We start from the raw sequence: 21,076 nt of genomic DNA, 5'->3' as shown, positions 1-21,076 counted from the left end.
GATGGAGTTGGAACTGTGCTGTTCTGACTCCTGCCCCGTGCTGAAAAACAGATAGTCAGGAGGAGCTAACACAGATTGGCACTCATACATGTCTCTACCGGGGTTACCTAAGTCTTTTTTGACACATACAGGCCACGGTTATTTGGGTGTCTTAAATACACCGAAGTTATATTTTATTTTTTCAAGTTCCATTAAATGGAATACTAAAATGGCATCCTAAGTGACTCTGGCTGTCTGTACCACTAAGAGATCCTTGGCCTCTATGCTTTTATAAAGAGCAACCTGGATTCACAGAGGTCTTATCCTCTAAAGCAGGTTTCTCTTAAAAGCCCTTAAATGATGTGTAACAGAATAATAGCTCTTTTAAGAATAGTATCTTTTGTTTCATACATTACTCTTCAATCTTAATATGTTATACATTTCCATACTCACATGCTGGGACTGTTTTGTCTACACTGTATCCTGTGCCTAAACCTTCTTTACCCTCGATGGGGCTTAGATATTGCATGAATGAAATGAAAAACAGATCACACCTTATTTTAACCAGGTCCCTTGATGACAACTAAAGAAATACAGACCTTGGGTGATTAGCTCAAAAAAGGAAGTACTTATTTTTGAGAGATTTTGTTCTCTAGGAAATCCAACAGAAGGAAATAATGCTAATTTTTGTAGAGCAATTTAAAGGAAAGATGTATTTATATAGGAAAGGTTTCAAAGTCGCTTGTACGAAAACTTAGGGACATTAATGAAAACATTAACAAATCCAAACTGGCAAAGTGGAGAGAAATAGCTGCTTTCTAAGTAACAATCTAAAGTTTTAAACAAATCTAGTTAACATACAGCACACATCCAAATACACTTCTGTGGATTAAATTTAATACAATTGTACATTCATGCTGTGGTGGTAACAACTTTAACATTATTTGACTACTTTTCTCAATTGACTCATGACACAAACACAAAAGCACAATCCAAAAGGAAACACTAACATCTGTAACAGTTTTAAACAAATGTGGAAAAAGAACAAATTTTTAAGTATTAAAATATTTGAGTATAGATCAACTTGAATATATTTTCATTCAAGAAAATAATTCTACCTTTCAACACTGTCTCATTTTGATGCAATGGCAATTCCAGGTGTCCCAGAGAGTAATTCTTAATATCCATTCAACATATAATAATTAGTTAAGATGAGATAGCTACAAGGACCAGATCTTTAAATACCTCAGATTTTTAAATGAATCCTTCCTTCTGCTGAAAGTCATACTTCTCCATTTTAGTTAATTTGTAAAAAGAAATGCCTTTCCTTCCTCCTGCATTAAAATACTTAGTAACTTAGCTATTTACATTAGATATACATAAATTTAACCAAGGATTATTAAAACATATTGAAAGGAGCTATCCAATCAATAATGGTGTTTTAAGACAAGGTAATAAATAAAATGCTAGAATCAGACTGACTTGTTTCCTTGCTGGGAATTTTTGGTCTCAAAAGAAACAGCAGGTATTTAAAAGAAACCAAAGCAACATAAAACTATTGTACTTTATCCGTTTAGAAAACCATTGAAAGATACTATTCTGCAATTCATAGAATTAGGGGATATTAATTTTAAGTATCTGTTAAGTAAAAATCCTTTCTTATAAGTCTGAATATTTGGAATGTACTTACCAAGTTATTAAAATATAATTCTGGGAAGAAACCAAGAAATTAACATTTTAATTATTGTTTTATATATTGAGACCCTCTGGCTTATTAAGATATTAAGCTTCAGTCTGTTTTTTCAATCTGAAAACAGCATGTTACTTCCCTGCTTAATTATTTCACGACCCATAAAAGCTAATTATTAATAAACAATTTTTAAAAGACCATTAACTTTTTATTGTAATCACACAGCTATGTTTCAATGTTGGTTGACATTTATTAGATCTTGGTTTCTCAAAATATATTTATCTAGGTCAAGAAAAATGGGCAGAAGGAAACCTCACCCAATTTATGTAGCAGTGTTAAGCAAATTCAGTTTTTCAGCCAAAATAAAATCATTTGTATCTTCAAACTTTCCCTTTTAACTTTTCTTTTAGCAATATAATTTTGCATTTTGGCCAAGGAGAACTGCTTTCTTTTGGCAGACAAAATCATGCTGCAGGAGAAACAGTGACTTCAATCTATAGAATCTGTCTCCTTTTTAATAGAGCTGTACCAAAGTAGAGGATTACATTTTACCTAAGCTGATCTCTTTCAAAAGACTGATAGGATGAAATGATTTTAAATCTGTATTTTTACCCAATATACACAATTATGTTCAATCTGAAACAATTTTCTAAAAGAACTGTTGCCAAATTTTAAGAAACTCCAAAATGTCTTATCCAAAAGCTGTCAATTAAAAAGTAAGCCACAGTGCTTAAGTGTAATATTTTTAAAACCAACTCTTTACTACTGCACATTCTTGGATATGTGGAAACAAATACATTTTGACTCTTAAGAAAAAACAATTGATGGCACATTGAAGAATAACTTCATGAGTTTATAAACATAAGAGGCAGGGTATAGTTATTGCAAAATGATGGAAAACATCAGTGTGCCTTCACTTTGTTTGAAGACAGAGTATTTCCACTCAAAAGTTTTGAGTCCGAAAGAGCTATTTACTGTTAAAGTATCACCAAAATTAGTTTCAAACATTACTCAGAAAATAAACTATTTCCAACAATAACAATCTTCACTGCCTTTTATAAGGACTGTATTGTAACTTTTCATTTTTAAGGGTCTTATATCTCCTTGTAGGATTATCACAAATCACCTTTTAAATTTCAAATGAAGTAATTCCAACCCAGTCCCAATTAAATACATTTACAAACAAGGAACATTATTGCACATTACACCCATATTTTAGGAATGTGTGCTTCCTTCCCCCATGCCCAGGAAAAAAAACTGACACTGCATCTATGAATTTACATCCTCATTATCTGAATTCATAACACTTTCTGAAAGTGCTTCTGCTCTTCTACATTAATAATATTATAGTCTAAAATACTTCATGAACCCTGAAGTGATTCTCTATGGAAGGAGCATCGTTTGCAAAATGAATTTGGCTAGTCACCTGCATACCAAAATCGCCAAGTATCTGAACAAATTTCTTGTGCTCCTTTCCAATCCAAGATCTCATTGGATCATGTACTTGGTAAGGTGTTACATGGGTGTGAACAATTATCCCTGTTTGTGCAAATTCTTTCAAGACTTCTGGATAAGTAATCCAAGTGTTGCTTCCTCCAGAATGACCACCATCCAACCAGTACATTGTTTTTATGTTTTTGATAAAAGCATCGATGTTCTTGTCTTTCTTGGCTTCTTTCAATTCAAAAAGCAACTGATTCAAAACAACACAACCTTTACTGAATCCAATCAAAGTAAAAGAAGCACCATTTAATGATGGTGGAAAAAAACTCATAGCAGACTCATCAGATTTTTCACAGGTCCTCTCTTTTTCTCCCTGGCAACCATTGGTAGTATGAGAAGAAGTGGATCGACAATTAGATGCTTTGGAGTCCTTATTCGAATCTTTCACATTCTTCTTTGATAGCAAACTCTTCTGACTTAAGTTAAAAGCATTAACTAATAACATGTAAAGGTGCTTAAAAGCTCCAAAGTCAGTACTGTGTTCTGGAGCACCAAACATATTGCTTTTCACAAAATTGTCATAGCAGCTGAATTTGTGCAAATGCATTCGGGAACACTTTATCACCCAAATATAACTATTGGGGAACCGGTGGGCTAAGATGGTGGCAACATTTTCTAGACTCCAGTTTTCCCACTGATAATTCTCAGGATGACGAGTCATAATTTCATGGTAATTCTGAAAAGTAAAAAAGATAAACATTACACATTTAAATAAATTATTTCCACAAAATTAGTTTCCCATTTTTATTGTGGAGGAAGTTGGTACATTATAATGACCTATGGTTAATGTACTCAAAATGAAAACTATAAATCTATTACTTCCTGGTTGTAAGATTTTAGTATTACAGAGCTACAGTGAACATTACTGTGATTACATCCTTAAAAATAAATTCCTAGATGTGGAAAAACTAGGTTCAAGAATATTCGTAGTTTAAGATTGATTATACAGACTACAATACTGTCTTCCAAAGAAGTATGTATAGTTTTTCTTTTATCTTTGTTAAATTTCATTGGCATAGGATAACTTATTCTAATTTGAATTTATTAAAAATTTAAATGAATTTTGTTCATATATTTATTAGTTATCTAGATTTCTACTGTGCCTGTTTTGCCTTTTTAAATTTGCATCCTATTTATTTATAAGTACTTGATATATTAATAATGTCCTATACATTCTAGGACATGTATGTAAATTTGGTTTTCCTTTTAACTTTTATTCATAATATCCTTAAAAAAGGGAAATTCACTCAAATTCATTTATTCTATAAAATGTACTGGATACCTCCTGGACAGTCGTGGATCAGAACAGATAAAACCCCTGCCCACAGAGAGTGCACATTCTAATATAGAGATACGTAATAAACAACTCTGTAAGTCAACAGAACAGCACCCTCCAACGGAAATACAGTGAGCCACACGTAAAATTTTCTAGTAGCTACATTAAAAAGTAAGACATTAACAGATGAATTTTTTTCTTTTTGGGGGGGCTGTGCCCTCCGGCATGCGGGATCTTAGTTTCTAGCCAGGGATCAAATCCATACTCCCTGCAGTGGAAGCATGGAGTCTTAACCTCTGGACTGCTAGGAAAATCCCAAATTATTTTTAAATAATATATTTTATCGAGCCCCATACATCCACGTGTAACATATTATTTCCACATGTAACCAACATAAAAAGTACTGAAATTACTACATTTCTTTTTCTAAGTTTCTGAAATCTAGTGTATATTTTACACTTATAACATCTCAATTTGGGTGCTAAATTTTCATCGGAAATACTTGATCTGAATTTAGATTTCATAAGATTCACAGCTGCAAAAGTAGATTCACATACCCAAGTTGCTCAAATACACTTAAAAAAGTTTTCTAGGAACTGAACTGAGTAACAGTTTTTAGATTTAAATTTAAAGTTAAATGCAATTTAAAATATATTTCTTTGATTAGAGTAAATTTCAAATGGACAACAGCTACAAGTAGTTACTAGCTAGACAGCACAAGATATTTTAAGGTGGTTAAGTGCAATGGAATGTAACAAAAGTAGAGGAAAAGGACTGCAGAGTTTTGGAGAGGGTGAAAGATTATTATTTAAAACACAGGGTAGTCTCCACTAAGGCAACAGTTGAGAAGGACCTGAAGGAGCTGAGGGAGTGAGTCATGATTATTTCAGGCATAAGGAACTGCAAAAGGACCTAATGACCTGAAGTGGAACCATGGTTGACATAACTAAGATACAGCAATGAGACCAGTGTTCCACCAGTGAAGTGAAGGTGCAAAAGTGATCACGAGGGTCACAGAGATTGTTGGGGAAGAAGAGAAAGTCGCTCAGTCGTGTCTGACTCTTTGTGACCCAATGGACTATATGGACCATGGGATTCTCCAGGCCAGAATACTGGAGTGGGTAACCTTTCCCTTCTCCAAGGGATCTTCCCAACCCAGGGATCGAACCCAGGTCTCCTGCATTGCAGGCAGATTCTTTACCAGATGAGGCACAAGGGCAGCCCCCAAATACTGGGGTGGGTAGCCTATCCCTTCTCCAGCAGATCTTCCTGACCCATGAATTGAACTGCAGTCTCCTGCATTGCAGGTGGATTCTTTACCAACTAAGCTATCAGGAAAGCCCCTGGTGGGGAAGAGGGGAGGTGCTAATCATGCCTTGTAAGATACCCTGAGGTCTTTAGTCTGATAGGGTGTGAGGTAAATGGCTGATATAATCTGCCTTGCAAGGAATAATCTGACTCCTATGTGCGAAGGGGCAACAGTCTGAAGCAGGGAGAGCAGTGGGTGGCTACTGAAGTATAAGCCCAATTAGAGAATGTGGCTTGAACCAGAGTGGTATTAGAAGTAAAAGGTGGCAAGAACCAGTCAGATTCTGAATATATATTGAAGGCAGAATCACAGTGTCAACTACAAATTGGCACTTGTCATCTGCCTCTATAAGGATTAACTCAGGTGCCACTGCAGCTGCTGACTTTAACACTCCCTGGAAAGAGTTCAGGATGGAAAGCGGAAATGAGACACTCTGTGCTTTGGGAAAAACTGGCAGAATGGATCTTCAGATAGTTAGGTATTTTTAGGAGCTGATTTTATGAGCCCAATTCTTGCATCTCCTCACATCTACAAAAGCACTAAAACCCTTCATGGTGATGACTGATCCTAGTGACTAGCAGCAACCTTCTGCAGAAAATATGTGATTGATTGCATGTACTTCCCTTTCACTAAAACCACATTTATACTGACCTTCCCTCTACCTCTTTGGAGCAGTGCCTCAGAGCTATCTGAAATGCTGTTTCCTGGGCTGTAGTCCTCATTTTGCCCCTAATAAAACTTAACTTGCAACTCATGTGCCTTTTTTCAAGTCAGCAACAGCATTTGCTAATGGACTGGATATGGGGGTATAAAAAAGAGAAAAAGAACTGTAACTTTTCCTTATTTATAATAATCATACACCAAACATTTTTAAATGCACTTCTCTTTTGACCTAGTTATTCTCATTCTAGGAATTTATCTCAGGGCTATACTTGCACATATGCATAAATAAATATGTATAAGGACATTTATTCCTGCTCTAGAAGAATGAGGCAGCTCTATAAGTACTCATATGTTTTGTAATATAAAGGCTAAAAACCCCCTGTACTGATAAGCTATCATTTGTGTTTAAAGAAAAAAAGTTTGCATCAGCATAGACTGTCTCTGGAAGGACATATAAATCAGTAACAATAGTCAGCCCTCCATGTGTGCTAAGTCACTTCAGTCATGTATGGCTGGCTCTTTGTGACCCCATGGACTGTAGTCTGCCAGGTTCCTCTGTCCATGGGATTCTCCAGGCAAGAATTACTGGAGTAGACTGCCATTTCCTTCTCCAGGGGATCTTTCCAACCGAGGGATCAAATCCAAGTCTCTTATATCTCCTGCATTGGCAGGCAGGTTCTTTACCACTAGCGCCACCTGGGAAGTCTTGTGGGATGTTAGTTCCATGACCAGATATAGAACAAAGGCCCCTGGCTGTGAAAGCATACAGTCCTAACCAATGGACCACCAGGGAATTCCCCAACAGTGGTTAGCCACAGGAATGGAAAATCAGAAACTGCCTTCAGTCATTCAAAGGGATGAAAAGGAGACTGACTTTTCAATGTATGATCTTGAATAAACTGAATTTTTAGCAATATGCACATTTTTCTCTTAAAAAATTAAGTCTAATAAAAGTAATACTACAAAAATTTATAAAGTCTATATATAAAAGTATAAGGAAAATAGAAAAACCACCGATCCATAAAACCTTCATTAGAAACAATCACTATTACAATTTTGGTGTCTAGAATTCCAGTGTTCTTTAGTATACATACACATATACAAGAATGTTTATGTTTATTTCTTCCCTCAACAAAATTATACATAGAGTTTTCACTTTAAAATGTTATAGGCACAATTCCTCATCAATAAGTATAGATTTGTATAATTTCTAGACTTCCTGTCAGGAAGATTAATACCAATTTCTACTCCCCTAGAAGTATACAAGAGCTTATTTTCTCATATCCTTACCTACACTGGCTATTAGCATTAATTTTTTAAAAAAAATCTCTGCTACTAAGATAAAATGATGTCTGTCTTTTGATTTAATTTGCATATTTTCATTCCTAATTAGGTTGAATATTTTTCTATGCTTGCTGGCAATTTTCATTTTTTTGTTAATTCTCTGTTCATATTCTTTAGTAACTTTCCCAACAGGATGCTCAAGTTCTTCTTAACAGTTTGTATCTCATTAATATTAAGCTTGTCATATATGTTAAAAAAATATCTATTCCCAGAAGGCTATCATTTTTTATGGATTCTGCTACTGCCTTCTGCACATCCAGATTTGTGAGATATAAAATTATCATAGGAGCTTAGATCTGAAAGGGCTCATCTAAATCCTGTTTTTTGGATAAATACTTATTTTATTTCAGTGAGAAAGCAAATTTGGGCCCTTTCCCTTGTCCCTACCTATAAGAAATCTACCCTCTTTTTCTATACAGAACCCTATCTTGCAAATAATTAAACAATCTGCAATTCAGGCACCAATGTAAAGAAGAGAGGGATGGACATGAAAGGAAATATCCCTCGGGGAGGAGTGTAGGTGGGCATGCATGTACACACATGGGTATCATCAGAAAGGGAAGCAACATGTTTCCAATACAAACTAAAAACTTTGCCTATTAAACTTTGATTTCCATTTCTTCATATATTCATCAACTGACATTTGGGGGGCACTAAGCACAGTTCTGGGAATGCAAAGATAAGAAAGGCATAGTCCCTCAAGAACAAAGTCCAGTGGGAGAGACAGATAAACAATTACAAGGTAATATGGTTATTGCTGTAAAACAGGGATATCTGTGGGAGGACATAGAGGAAGGGAGACTCTAACCCATGTTCTGGGAAATTAGGGAAAGCTCCATAAATATCTGAGTTTAGTTTTGCAGTATTAGTTAGAAATTCCAGAATTATGAAGTGGAATTCCTATTATGTCTGAAGTAGGAGGAATATTAGTCAAGTCTTCATAAAGATACCCAAATATTAGTTGGGAAGAACAGAGCCAACACTGAATTATTCTATGGATTCATAATTAGATATAAATGTCAAATACAAAAGAAAGCACAAATACCTAAACTCTTTTTACAGCTAAGGAAAATGAGGCCCTACCAACCACATAGCTGTTTTTATTACATATAGTTGTTTAGTAAATGAGCTAAAATGAACAAGATTCTATGACTTTGTTTAGTCTCTACCACACAGGAGATGGTAAACCTAAAAACTTTGTGTTTTCTTTGATTACCCCACATTACATGATCAGAGGAGGAAAATGCTCATACTTCGTAACTGTGTGTATTAAAATGTAAAAATAAAATTGTTACTCTTGTGTCTAAGAAGCCCAGAAGAACAATGGATAAGCACTTCTAAAAAGAGAGACCAGACAGCCCCTAAGGACTTGCTAACAGGTTGTCAAAACCAGTTCTGCAACCCAGGCTACTACTCAAGGCCAGTCTACAGAAGAGGTGGAAGAATGCAGGAAGATTCTTCTGAGAGAGCTTTCATCCCAGTTGGGAATAGAATGCACTTACTCTCCTTGTAGGGGTTAAAGGGTAGGCGGCTTGATTCTCTTCATCCCCAGTGAGGCGGGTGGCCAGAGAATCTCCTGGAGGAGAGACTACCCGGTGCTTACTCCAAAGAATGATGCTGGCTGACCTGCAAAAATGTAAAGGCCCACCCCATACTGGTACTGAAGTACTGGTTCCAAAGATTTTCAGGAAAACTTGACATGTATCTCCATGATAAAGACTTAATTAGGTGGACCACTCTTATACCAGTGTGAGGAAAGCTATATAAGCTACAAGCTGTACTTACATAAAAAGTTGGGTCAAGGGGTTATCTTCACTGAGCATAAAGCGGACATCCCGTGTTCAGGCAAGCTAGAAGGACCATTAACAGGAACCAGCCTGAGAAGGCTGCTTGACAAGCACATGAAACCCCAGGGTTTCTCATCAATCAGATGAGAAATAGTAGAATGCATGCGTATGTGTGTCTGCCCATGGTTCCTGGCACAGAGCTCCTAAAACCCTTGAAACTTCATGCGTGACAGAGGATGGTCACCAGAAAGACCAAGACATGATTAGAAGTTTGAAACTTTCAGCTCCACTTTCCATTCTCCCAAGAGGGGCTGGAAATAAAGTTAATGACTGGTCATACATATGCAGTGAAGCCTCCATAAAAATCTCCAAAGTACAGGTTCGGGAAGCTTCCAGGCTAGTGACACGTGAAGGTGCTGGGAGAGCGGTGCACTCAGAGAGAGCACGGAAGCTCTGCACCTCTTCTCACGTACCTTTCCCTATGCATCTCTTGCACCTGAATGTTCACCTGTATCCTTTATCATATCCTTCTAGAATAAATAGGTAAACAGTGTAAATTGTTTTCCAAAGTTCTGTGAGCCATTCTAGCAACTAATTGAACCCAAGGAGGGGACTGTTTAAACCCCAATCTATAGCTGGTCAGTCATGAGTTCAGGTGACAACCTGAGACTTGTGACTGGCATATGAAGTAGGGAGGGGAACAGACCTGTGGGACTGAAGCCTTAAGATGTGGAATCTGACATTAACTGCAGGTAGATAGTGGAGACTGGATAACTCTAGAATTGAACTGAATTATAGGATACCTAACTGGTGGTGTAGAGAATTGTTTGGTGTGGGGGGTCTATTGTTAGAAATGTCCTGAGTGTGGTAACAGTGTAAGAAGTAAAGGAGAGTCACACAGGAGAAGTGAGTCTTTTCCCACTCACCAAGACATACACTTAGGACATGCTCATCTACATATCCTACTGTTTAGGAAAGCACAAGTTTTTAAAAGCTAACATTGGAAATGACCCAAATGTTTATGAACTACCGAATGGGTAACTATATCATATACCCACACACAGAAAACTACTTGGCATTAAAAAGAAATAATCTCCTGATAGAGACCACAGAGAATGAACTTCAGAAGCATTAGACTAAGTGAAAGAGGCCAGACTACTAAGTGAAAGAAGCCAGAAAGACAAGACTACATACTACATGATTCCTAACTAATGAAGATCTAGAAAGGCAAAACTATAGTGAAAGAAAGCAGATCAGTGATTGCCTGTGGCTGAGAAAACTGATTGGAGTAGGGCACAGGGGTCTCTCTCTTTAGGGGTAATGGAGATGTTGGGTTATATGTTTGTTTTGATGGTTACATAATTGTACTTGTCAAAATTCATCAAATTGTAAACTTAAAAAAAGAGGTAGTACAATTCTATATCCTGAGGATTTAAAAAGCAAGAAACACAAGAAAATTGGAAAATACCTACTTAAAAAAATTCTGATCCCCCTCCAAAATCATAAGAAACACATCAAGAAGTACCTAAAGAAAAGTTAATTACTGTGGCCTCAACTTTCCTGTAATTCAAATGATAAAAGGACAAGTGTGGCATAAAAAAGGATATACAATAAAAGATGACTACAAGAACATCAAAAAGGTAATGGTAATTAGGATTTAAAATTACACTGTCAACCAGATCCAATTAACACCAAATTATGAATCTTGTGTTAAGATAAGGCAAAATTTCTAAAGGTATCCTACAAAGTTCTGTTGGCCCTAATCCATTCAATATTTATCCAAATTAAAAATAAAGACATAGAAAGAATGCTTACTTAATCTATATATGATATAAATGGAAATAAGAGTTCTGAAAGGATCCATACACTAAAAAGATGAGCTGTATGAACAGGGTAAATTTCCTAAGGATAAACATTAGACTTAAAAGAATCAAGTGCACAGATAAGGAAATCTGAACCTAAAAGCACTTCATATAATAACAACCAAGTAGCACTTAAGGCATTGCTCAAAGGAACTTATATACATTTATTCATTCAGGAAGCTATCTACTGAACACCTACTTCATGACACTCTCTAAGCATCACAGATGTAACAGTAAAGAAAACATACATGAAGCTTTCATCATACTAGTGGAAGATGAAAAACAAGATGAATAACTAATATAGTAAATGAAATGGATAAAAACAAAAAAGAGAAAGTTCACAGAGATCCTGTGCACATGTATGATTATTAAATAGGATGGTCAGAAAAGGCCTCACTGTGAAGGCAGCTTTTGAGCAACTGAAAGGGGAAGTAATGAATCCTTCCAGACATCTGCAGAAAGAGTGTTCCAGGCAGTATGGGCAAAGCATTTGGGGTCAAGTGTGCCTAACATGAGCAATAAGGTCAGTGTGGCTGAGCCTTCTGGGGAGACAGTCAAAAAAGCCAAGGGATGGGAATCCCCTGGCAGTTCAGTGGTTAGGACTTCACGTTTCCACTGCAGGGGACCCACAGGTTGGAGCCCTGGTCAAGGAACTTAGATCTTGCATGCCTAAGTGAGGCGCCTAAAAAAACAGAAGCTACAGGGTGGGAAAGGTAAATATAGTGAAGTACCTTGCAGGCCATCAAGAGGACTCTGGTTTTTACTCTAAGTGCCATGGGAAGCTGTGGAGAGTTTTCAGTAGAGGTGTGGTATGATTTGACTTAAGATTTCTAAATAATTATTGTCACTTCTAGATACATTTAGAAGGTAAAGACACTTTATATGCTGATGTATCGAGTGGACAAAAGGATAACTATATGTGGCTATTATTAAATTTAGAATTAAAAAGTCCAGTTTTTGAATTGCAGTAGCTGCATTTCAAGTCCTCAGTAGCCCCTAAGGTTTTTGCATGCTGTCATGGTGCAAATACAGAGCATTTCCATGGAACATTCCCACCATCACAGAAAGTTCTTTTGGGTAGTGCTAGTATACACAGGTAAAGCTAAAATAAAGTTGAATGTGTTTCTTAAACCGTGCAACAATTAGTTTATTGTTTTTGAAATTAATGCTTTAAAACATATGCTAACAAACTATTCCCGGAGTCAGATAATTATGAAGGTGTATGCAGTTTTTTCTCTTGCCCTCCAAATAACTGACTGGTCTAGTTGGCTGCTAATCAAAACTATGAAAAAAATCGAGTATTTCAGTTTAAGAGAAGGAACTTAATTTACTCAGTTGATGCCCTTTTGCTCAGTTTGGCAAATCAGCATGGCACTGCTGACAGTGACTTCCAGAGTTTTGTGGGCCAGCTGCAGCGTGCATCTATAATAATGACGATGATAATAATGGTAACTAACCTTCACTGCATGCCCACTAAATGTTTTTAAAGAGTGCCAATCAGAATACAGCACATATCTTCAGATGAAGTCTATAAAGTGCTAAATATAGTTAGTCTAATACCTCCTTTCATTTTGACCTCATCCATTTCTTTACATAGCCTGAGATTCCATTAGCTTTTTGGACAGTGATATACTGTTGATTTATGCAGAGTATGAAGTCCTCCAAAAATGCAGGTATCTTAGGGAAGAAATAGAGAATAATGCATCAAAAGCTCTGAGGCCAGATCGCCTAGGTTTAATCCCTGATTCTGCACATTTTAGCTATGAAATATCTGGCCAGTTGTTAAATCTGTATTGCAGCCAGCTCAACTACAAAATGGGAATAATGCTGTATAATATCAATGAGGATTAAATATGTGAATACCCAATGAGTTACACTCCTTTCTTATCTTTCTGATAAATTTAATGACTGGGGAATACTGTAGCACTCAGTTCTTAGACCTTTCCTGACTACCTTTACTCCCTTTGTGATCTCTTTCTTGGTCTCTTGGCTTCACATACTACCTATATTCTGACAACCTTCAACATTTGGGTTCTAGCCTAGACTTATTCCTGCAACTTTATACTTGCTAGTTACACATATGCATTTCCTTTTGAACATTTAATAGATACCGCAAATCTAAAATCTCTGGATCTTTGCCACTAAACTTGCTCTTCCTGTAGTCTTCATCATCTTGTCTCTCAACTAATGGAAGCTCTTCCTGCTGAGTTGTTCAAATTAGAAATCTTGAAGTGCATATAGTCAGTTACATATAATGGCTACCCACTCAAGACAAAGCAGTTCTAGATAAAGATCTAGATTAAGACACAACCTATCCATGAATATTTACCTGCAGCCGCAAAATTAATAATAAAAACAGAATCTCACACAAAAACAAAAGCACAGAATTTAGGTGAGCATCAAAGTATTGCCATGCTTAGCAATTACTGTCCCTTTTCTGCCACCCACTCTCCCTTTCTTAGTGTTACTAAGAGTGTCACACCATAGTACTAGTTTTTCTGTTTGCTTTTTAAGAACTGCCAGCGTTTTTTGAACACTACATACTAATTTAAAAGCCATTTCTCTGTCTCCTGCTCCCCCAACACCCCTCTGAGAAACGAGGTTTTAGAATAAATACACTGTCTCATATCTATGTCTTGAATACCACTCCCTCGAAACCTGGACTGACAGCTGGCTCTTCCGAGGTCGCGGCCCTCCAAGGACACCTACCCTCTAGGGCTCTTTGAGGAGGGGGTCGGGGCGTGGAAGAGGCGGTTTTGGATTGCGCGGAGCCAGATCGCGAAGCATATGTGTGGGTGTGTTCAGGCGAGGCAAGGAACCGGGCACCAGGTAGGAGAGAAGAATCTAGAGAATTCGCATATGCACAAGAGGAAGGAACAGGTGCCCAGGCAGGCCGCGGGTTACCTGCACATCCCCGGGGAAGTAGAGAACGTGATGCTGGGGCGGCGGTTGCACCTCCTCCTTCGCCGGGTCCTCAGAGAGGTCCCGCCGTCCTGGTCCCTCCCCGGCCGTCGCCGCCGCCAGCAGAAGCAATTCGTTGCTGCGCTGAGGGTCGGCTCCCGGCACCGTGGACAGCTGCACGCACTGCTGCCGGCGCCGCTCGGCCGAGGGGGAGCAGGGCGCGCCGCCGCTGCTGTTGCTGCCCAGGTTCATGGTTCCGGCGTGAGAGCTGGACGCGGCGATTCCGATTCCGAGCTGCGGCAGCAGAAGAAGCAGCGGCGGCGACCGCAGGAGCCTGAACCCCCACATGGGTCGCCGCCGCCGTAGCGGTTCGGAGGGTGGAGGGTGGGCCTGAGGGAGGAACTTCAGCCTGGCGCCAACGGTCGGCGGGAGCGGCCTGGGTGGCAGCCGGCCCAGGGGCAACGACTGCGTCAGAGGCCGACGTCCGCGTGCTGCGTGCGTAAGGGAAGGAGGGGTGTGCGCGAAATATGACTCGGGTTCCCTGAGGGGGCCATGAGGGGGCGTGGTCCGAGGAAAGACGTTTGTGATTGGTGGATTCTGTTCTGGCCGGGACGTTTGAACGGAAGTCTGGGGAGAGCCCTGAGAAGAGGAAAGGAGAGGGAATGAGCCCAGAATCCCCGGCAAAAAGGGTAACAGTTGTGATACCAGCGCTGCAGCAGAGGGTCGCGTCCAGTAATGGGGTAGAGTTTGGAGTTAACCATGCTTCCCTTTCTCTAGGCTCAACTTTCAGGTGAGGTTTCTCTAGTCCTTGAAGCCTTAAAAGAGACACAACCCCAAAGATATTAGAGTAATTCTGTCCTCTTAGAGAAATCTGTGGGAAGTCTTGTTGTTGTTGTTCAGTCGCTCAGTCGTGTCCACTCTTTGTGACCCCATGGACTGCAGCACTCCAGGTTTTCCCATCCTTCACCATCGGCTGGAGTTTGTTCAAACTCACGTTGATTGAGTTGGTGATGCCATCCAATCAGCTCATCTTCTGTCATCCCCTTCTACATGCCCTTTTCTCACACCCTTGAGTTTTTTTGTAGGTACACAAAGATTTCTAGGTTCTTGGGAATTTAGATATGAAGTCTAATGCATCTCTGATTGGCATCAGGCAGCAGGACACAGAAAAAGCGTTAGTTGTTACATATTTCCTGTCATTGGTGTTTGCCACCAACGAGATTTGCTTTTTAGGATTTTCAAAAACCAGCTTGAACAATAGGAATGCGGTAGATGTCCAACAACAATCTGTGGCCAGTTCAGTTCAGTTCAGTCACTCAGTCGTGTCCGACTCTTTGTGACCCTATGAATCGCAGCACGCCAGGCCTCCCTGTCCATCACCAACTCCCCAAGTTGACTCAGACTCAATATCCATCGAGTCAATGATGCCATCCAGGCATCTCATCCTCTGTCGTCCCCTTCTCCTGCCCCCAATCCCTCCCAGCATCAGAGTCTTTTCCAATGAGTCAACTCTTCGCATGAGGTGGCCAAAGTACTTGAGTTTCAGCTTTAGCATCATTCCTTCCAAAGAACACCCAGGACTGATCTTTAGGATGGACTAGTTGGATCTCCTTGCAGTCCAAGGGACTCTCAAGAGTCTTCTCCAACACCACAGTTCAAAAGCATCAATTCTTCAACGCTCAGCTTTCTTCACAGTCCAACTCTCACATCCATACATGACTACTGGAAAAACCATAGCCTTGATTAGATGGACCTTTGTTGGCAAAGTAATGTCTCTGCTTTTGAATATGCTATCTAGGTTGGTCATAACTTTCCTTCCAAGGAGTAAGCGTCTTTTAATTTCATGGCTGCAGTCACCATCTGCAGTGATTTTGGAGCCCCCCAAAATAAAGTCTGACACTGTTTCCACTGTTTCCCTATCTAATTCCCATGAAGTGATAGGACCAGATGCCATGATCTTCGTTTTCTGAATGTTGAGTTTTAAGCCAACTTTTTCATTCTGCTCTTTCACCTTCATCAAGAGGCTTTTTAGTTCCTCTTCACTTTCTGCCATAAGGGTGGTGTCATCTGCATATCTGAGGTTATTGATATTTCTCCCGGCATTCTTGATTCCAGCTTGTGCTTCTTCCAGTCCAGCGTTTCTCATGATGTACTCTGCATAGAAGTTAAATAAGCAGGGTGACAATATACAGCCTTGACGTACTCCTTTTTCTATTTGGAACCAGTCTGTTGTTCCATGTCCAGTTCTAACTGTTGCTTCCTGACCTGCATATAGGTTTCTCAAGAAGCAGGTCAGGTGCTCTGGTATTCCCATCTCTTTCAGAATTTTCCACAGTTTATTGTGATCCACACAGTCAAAGGCTTTGACATAGTCAATAAAGCAGAAATGGATGTTTTTCTGGAACTCTCCTGCTTTTTCCATGATCCAGTGGATGTTGGCAATTTGATCTCTGGTTCCTCTGCCTTTTCTAAAATCAGCTTGAACATCTGGAAGTTCACGGTTCACGTATTGCTGAAGCGTGGCTTGGAGAATTTTAGTAGTGTGTGAGATGAGTGCAATTGTGCAGTAGTTTGAGCATTCTTTGGCATTGCCTTTCTTTGGGATTGGAATGAAAACTGACCTTTTCCAGTCCTGTGGCCACTCTGAGTTTTCCAAATTTGCTGGCATATTGAGTGCAGCACTTTCACAGCATCATCTTTCAGGAGTTGAAATAGCTCAACTGGAATTCCATCACCTCCACTAGCTTTGTTCGTAGTGATGCTTTCTAAGGCCCACTTGACTTCACATTCCAGGATGTCTGGGTCTAGATGAGTGATCACACCATCCTGATTATCTGGGTCGTGAAGATCTTTTTTGTACAGTTCTTCTGTGTATTCTTGCCACCTCTTCTTAATATCTTCTGCTTCTGTTAGGTCCATACCATTTCTGTCCTTTATTGAGCCCATTTTTGCATGAAATGTTCCCTTGGTATCTCTAATTTTCTTGAAGAGATCTCTAGTCTTTCCCATTCTGTTGTTTTCCTCTATTTCTTTGCATTGATCGCTGAGGAAGGCTTTGTTATCTCTTCTTGCTATTCTTTTTAACTCTGCATTCAGATGCTTATATCTTTTGTTTTCTCCTTTGCTTTTCACTTCTCTTCTTTTCACAGCTATTTGTAAGGCCTCCTCAGACAGCCATTTTGCTTTTTTGCATTTCTTTTCCATGGGGATATATTAATCTGTGGCCAGTTGTGTATAAATAAATTGCTATTGTTGTTTAGTCACTAAGTTGTGTCCAACTCTTTGGGACACCACTGACTGTAACCTACCAGCCTCCTCTGCCCATGGGATTTTCCAGACAAGAATCCTGGGGTTGTTTGCCATTTTCTTCTTCAGGTGATCTTCCTGACTCAGGGATCGAACCGGAGTCTCTTGCGTTGGCAGGTGGATTCTTTACTACTGAGCCACCAGGAAAGCTCTATGTATGAATAAGGTTTGGCCAAATGTATGCTAAAGACAGAGAAGGGAAGGGAGAGTCCAGTATTCTAAACTCAAGTGCTTGTGAGGCAAGGAACTCTAAAAAATCTTGTGGGAGAGAATATTAGTGAGAATTTAAAATATTACAGCCAACACTTATTGAGGCATACTATAGACCAGGGATTGAACTAGTCATTTCATATATTAACTGTTCTGAGTCTATATATGTGTATGCTTGAGCACACATACTGTTTTCTTTACTCTATATATCAAGTATTAAAAGCCTTGAAATAGCACAAATGAGCAAATGATAAAATGTAATTTTCATATATACTTCCACATGTAAGTAACTTAATAGCAGTGTAATATGCTAGCCTACTCTAAATTATTGAGTTCCACAAGACATCATAATAGTGTGACCAATCAAAAGTATTTATTATTACTAAATAAATCTATCTATTGCTTGTTAAAATGAAGCAGAGGCTAATTATATAATAATGAGTATATAACCATATTTCAAGCTGGTTTTAGAAAAGGCAGAGGAACCAGAGATCAAATTGCCAACATCCGCTGGATCATGGAAAAAGCAAGAGAGTTCCAGAAAAACATCCATTTCTGCTTTATTGACTATGTCAAAGCCTTTGACTGTGTGGATCACAATAAACTGTGGAAAATTCTTCAAAAGATGGGAATACCAGAGCACCTGACCTGCTTCTTGAGAAACCTATATGCAGGTCAGGAAGCAACAGTTAGAACTGGACATGGAACAACAGACTGGTTCCAAATAGGAAAAGGAGTACGTCAAGGCTGTATATTGTCACCCTGCTTATTTAACTTCTATGCAGAGTACATCATGAGAAACGCTGGACTGGAAGAAGCACAAGCTGGAATCAAGAATGCCAGGAGAAATATCAATAACCTCAGATATGCAGATGACACCACCCTTATGGCAGAAAGTGAAGAGGAACTAAAAAGCCTCTTGATGAAGGTGAAAGAGCAGAATGAAAAAGTTGGCTTAAAACTCAACATTCAGAAAACGAAGATCATGGCATCTGGTCCTATCACTTCATGGGAATTAGATAGGGAAACAGTGGAAACAGTGTCAGACTTTATTTTGGGGGGCTCCAAAATCACTGCAGATGGTGACTGCAGCCATGAAATTAAAAGACGCTTACTCCTTGGAAGGAAAGTAATGACCAACCTAGATAGCATATTCAAAAGCAGAGACATTACTTTGCCAACAAAGGTCCGTCTAGTCAAGGCTATGGTTTTTCCAGTGGTCATGTATGGATGTGAGAGTTGGACTGTAAAGAAAGCTGAGCGTTGAAGAATTGATGCTTTTGAACTGTGGTGTTGGAGAAGACTCTTGAGAGTCCCTTGGACTGCAAGGAGATCCAACTAGTCCATTCTAAAGGAGATCAGTCCTGGGTGTTCTCTGAACAGACTGAGGCTAAAGCTGAAACTGCAATACTTTGGCCACCTCATGCGAAGAGTTGACTCATTGGAAAAGACTCTGATGCTGGGAGGGATTTGGAGCAGGAGGAGAAGGGGACGACAGAAGATGAGATGGCTGGATGGCATCACTGACTCATTGGACATGAGTCTGAGTCAACTTGGGGAGTTGGTGATGGACAGGGAGGTCTGGCGTGCTGTGATTCATGGGGTCGCAAAGAGTCGGACACGACTGAGCGACTGAACTGAACTGAACTGAACCATATTTTGGCCATCAGCATCCATCCTATTCTGTGAATCACGTTACTATCTCTTGTTAGGTAGAAGGTACTGAAATATAATCCAAAAGCCCAAACATGTTCATGTTCTCCAAATGCAAATTTTAACTTTTTTGCTCTTATTTTTAGATTGACCTTTTAATTGTCTTGTCACTCTTGATAGGGATGGGGAGTTCTTATGTTTTAGAAAGAATATTAATTGTAGTAACCATTAAATATACAGTTGTTTCAGTAACTCTATGGTAATTAAAGTCTATGAGAAATATAAATAAAGATTTAAAGGGCAGAATAAAGAAACAAACTAAAGTAAGCACAAGATTTTCCCCCCACAGTCAAAAATTTACACAACCCTACAGGAGCCACTTCTGGAAAAAGTAATAACTCTCCATCATATGTCTGTATGAATTATGTCATTTAAGGTAAGTCATTAACATTGTAATTCCTTCTCATAGGTCCCATTAATATTACTGTAATACCTATTTTCTTTCTCCATCCCCTCTTCTTTTTTTGTATTTTGTAAATCACTACTTTTCTAACCAGGTAGTACCAGTTATAAGGAACCTATCTGCTGTTGCAGGAGACATAAGAGTCTTGAGTTGATCCCTGGAACCCTGGGTCTAGGAAATGGGAACCCACTCCAGTATTCTTGCCTGGAAAATCCCATGGATAGAGGAGCCTGGCAGGCTACAGTCCATGGGGTCACAAAGAGTTGGACACAATTGAAGTGACTTAGCACACATGTACTTTTCTAACAGGGGGTTCCCAGGTGGCTCAGTAGTCAAGAATCTACTTACCAGTCCAGGTTCGATGCACGGTACTGGATGCTTGGGGCTAGTGCACTGGGACGGCCCAGAGGGATGGTATGGGGAGGGAGGAGGGTGGAGGGTTCAAGATGGGGAACACATGTATACCTGTGGCGGATTCATTTTGATATTTGGCAAAACTAATACAATTATGTAAAGTTTAAAAATAAAATAAAATTAAAAAAAAAAAAGAATCTACCTACCAATGCAGGAGATGTGGCTCAATCCCTGGGTTGGGAAGATCCCCTGGAGAGGGAAATGGCAACCCATTCCAGTATTCTTGCCTAGGAAATCCTATGGCACAGAGGACCCTGGCAGGCAACAGTCTATGGGATCTCAAAAGAGTTGGTCACAACTTAGTGACTAAACAGCAACAACTTTCCTAACAATCATGGGCACAGACAGCCCTACTTTCTCTTTACTCTTTCTGAGAGCTGCACTTTCCTTTTTCGCTAGATGTCTTACATATACAAAGCTACTGTAACCAGTTGTTTGAGTTTACCCCTCCTTTCTAACAGATAGAGATCTCTACAAGGATTTTATTATGCTTATAGTGCCCAGAAGGCCATGGCTCATCTCTGGACTCTTGACAGTTCTCAAGCAGTCCTTTGGGCTCTCAGAACTTTTGTTTTATAACTTATATAATAAATAGAAAAAGTTGCAAAATTGAAAGGAATCCTAGAAAAACTAATTTACATTGAAAATGACAGCATTAAAAGGTCACAAACTCCAGTGTCTACAGAGGATAGGCCTACATCATAAATGATAAAACT

General features: G+C 39.1%; 2 protein-coding genes across 3 annotated transcripts in view; one reads left to right on the top strand and one right to left on the bottom strand.

The window, feature by feature from the left end:
* Nucleotides 1–854: 854 nt before the first annotated feature.
* Nucleotides 855–14,810, bottom strand: C2H2orf69 (chromosome 2 C2orf69 homolog). The gene is made up of 2 exons (XM_061380952.1): nucleotides 14,318–14,810; nucleotides 855–3,848 (listed from the first exon to the last, which is right to left on the bottom strand). Exons 1-2 carry the CDS (start codon nucleotides 14,660–14,662, stop codon nucleotides 3,021–3,023), a joined length of 1,173 nt encoding a protein of 390 aa, XP_061236936.1. The 5' UTR covers nucleotides 14,663–14,810; the 3' UTR covers nucleotides 855–3,020.
* Nucleotides 14,126–21,076, top strand: part of FTCDNL1 (formiminotransferase cyclodeaminase N-terminal like) — an 88,097-nt gene continuing 81,146 nt past the window's right edge. The window contains exon 1 of one of the 2 annotated variants that reach the window (XM_061380995.1): nucleotides 14,126–14,242. The gene's annotated coding sequence lies outside the window, so the exon portion shown is untranslated. Of the gene's footprint in view, nucleotides 14,243–14,816; nucleotides 15,105–21,076 lie in introns of those variants that run through there. The other variant, XM_061380976.1, reaches the window with a different exon arrangement.

This window comes from Bos javanicus, chromosome 2, assembly GCF_032452875.1.
Source record: "Bos javanicus breed banteng chromosome 2, ARS-OSU_banteng_1.0, whole genome shotgun sequence".
NCBI classification, from domain to species: domain Eukaryota; kingdom Metazoa; phylum Chordata; class Mammalia; order Artiodactyla; family Bovidae; genus Bos; species Bos javanicus.
This window is presented reverse-complemented; position numbering and strand designations above follow the sequence as displayed.

Bases quoted from the DNA above. Each gene is read 5' to 3' on its own strand.
- C2H2orf69 (XM_061380952.1), bottom strand. From the start codon at position 14,662: ATGTGGGGGTTCAGGCTCCTGCGGTCGCCGCCGCTGCTTCTTCTGCTG. The intron at 3,849-14,317 runs GTAACCCGCGGC...TTTACTTTTCAG, and splicing joins ACTTCCCCGGGGATGTGCAG to AATTACCATGAAATTATGAC.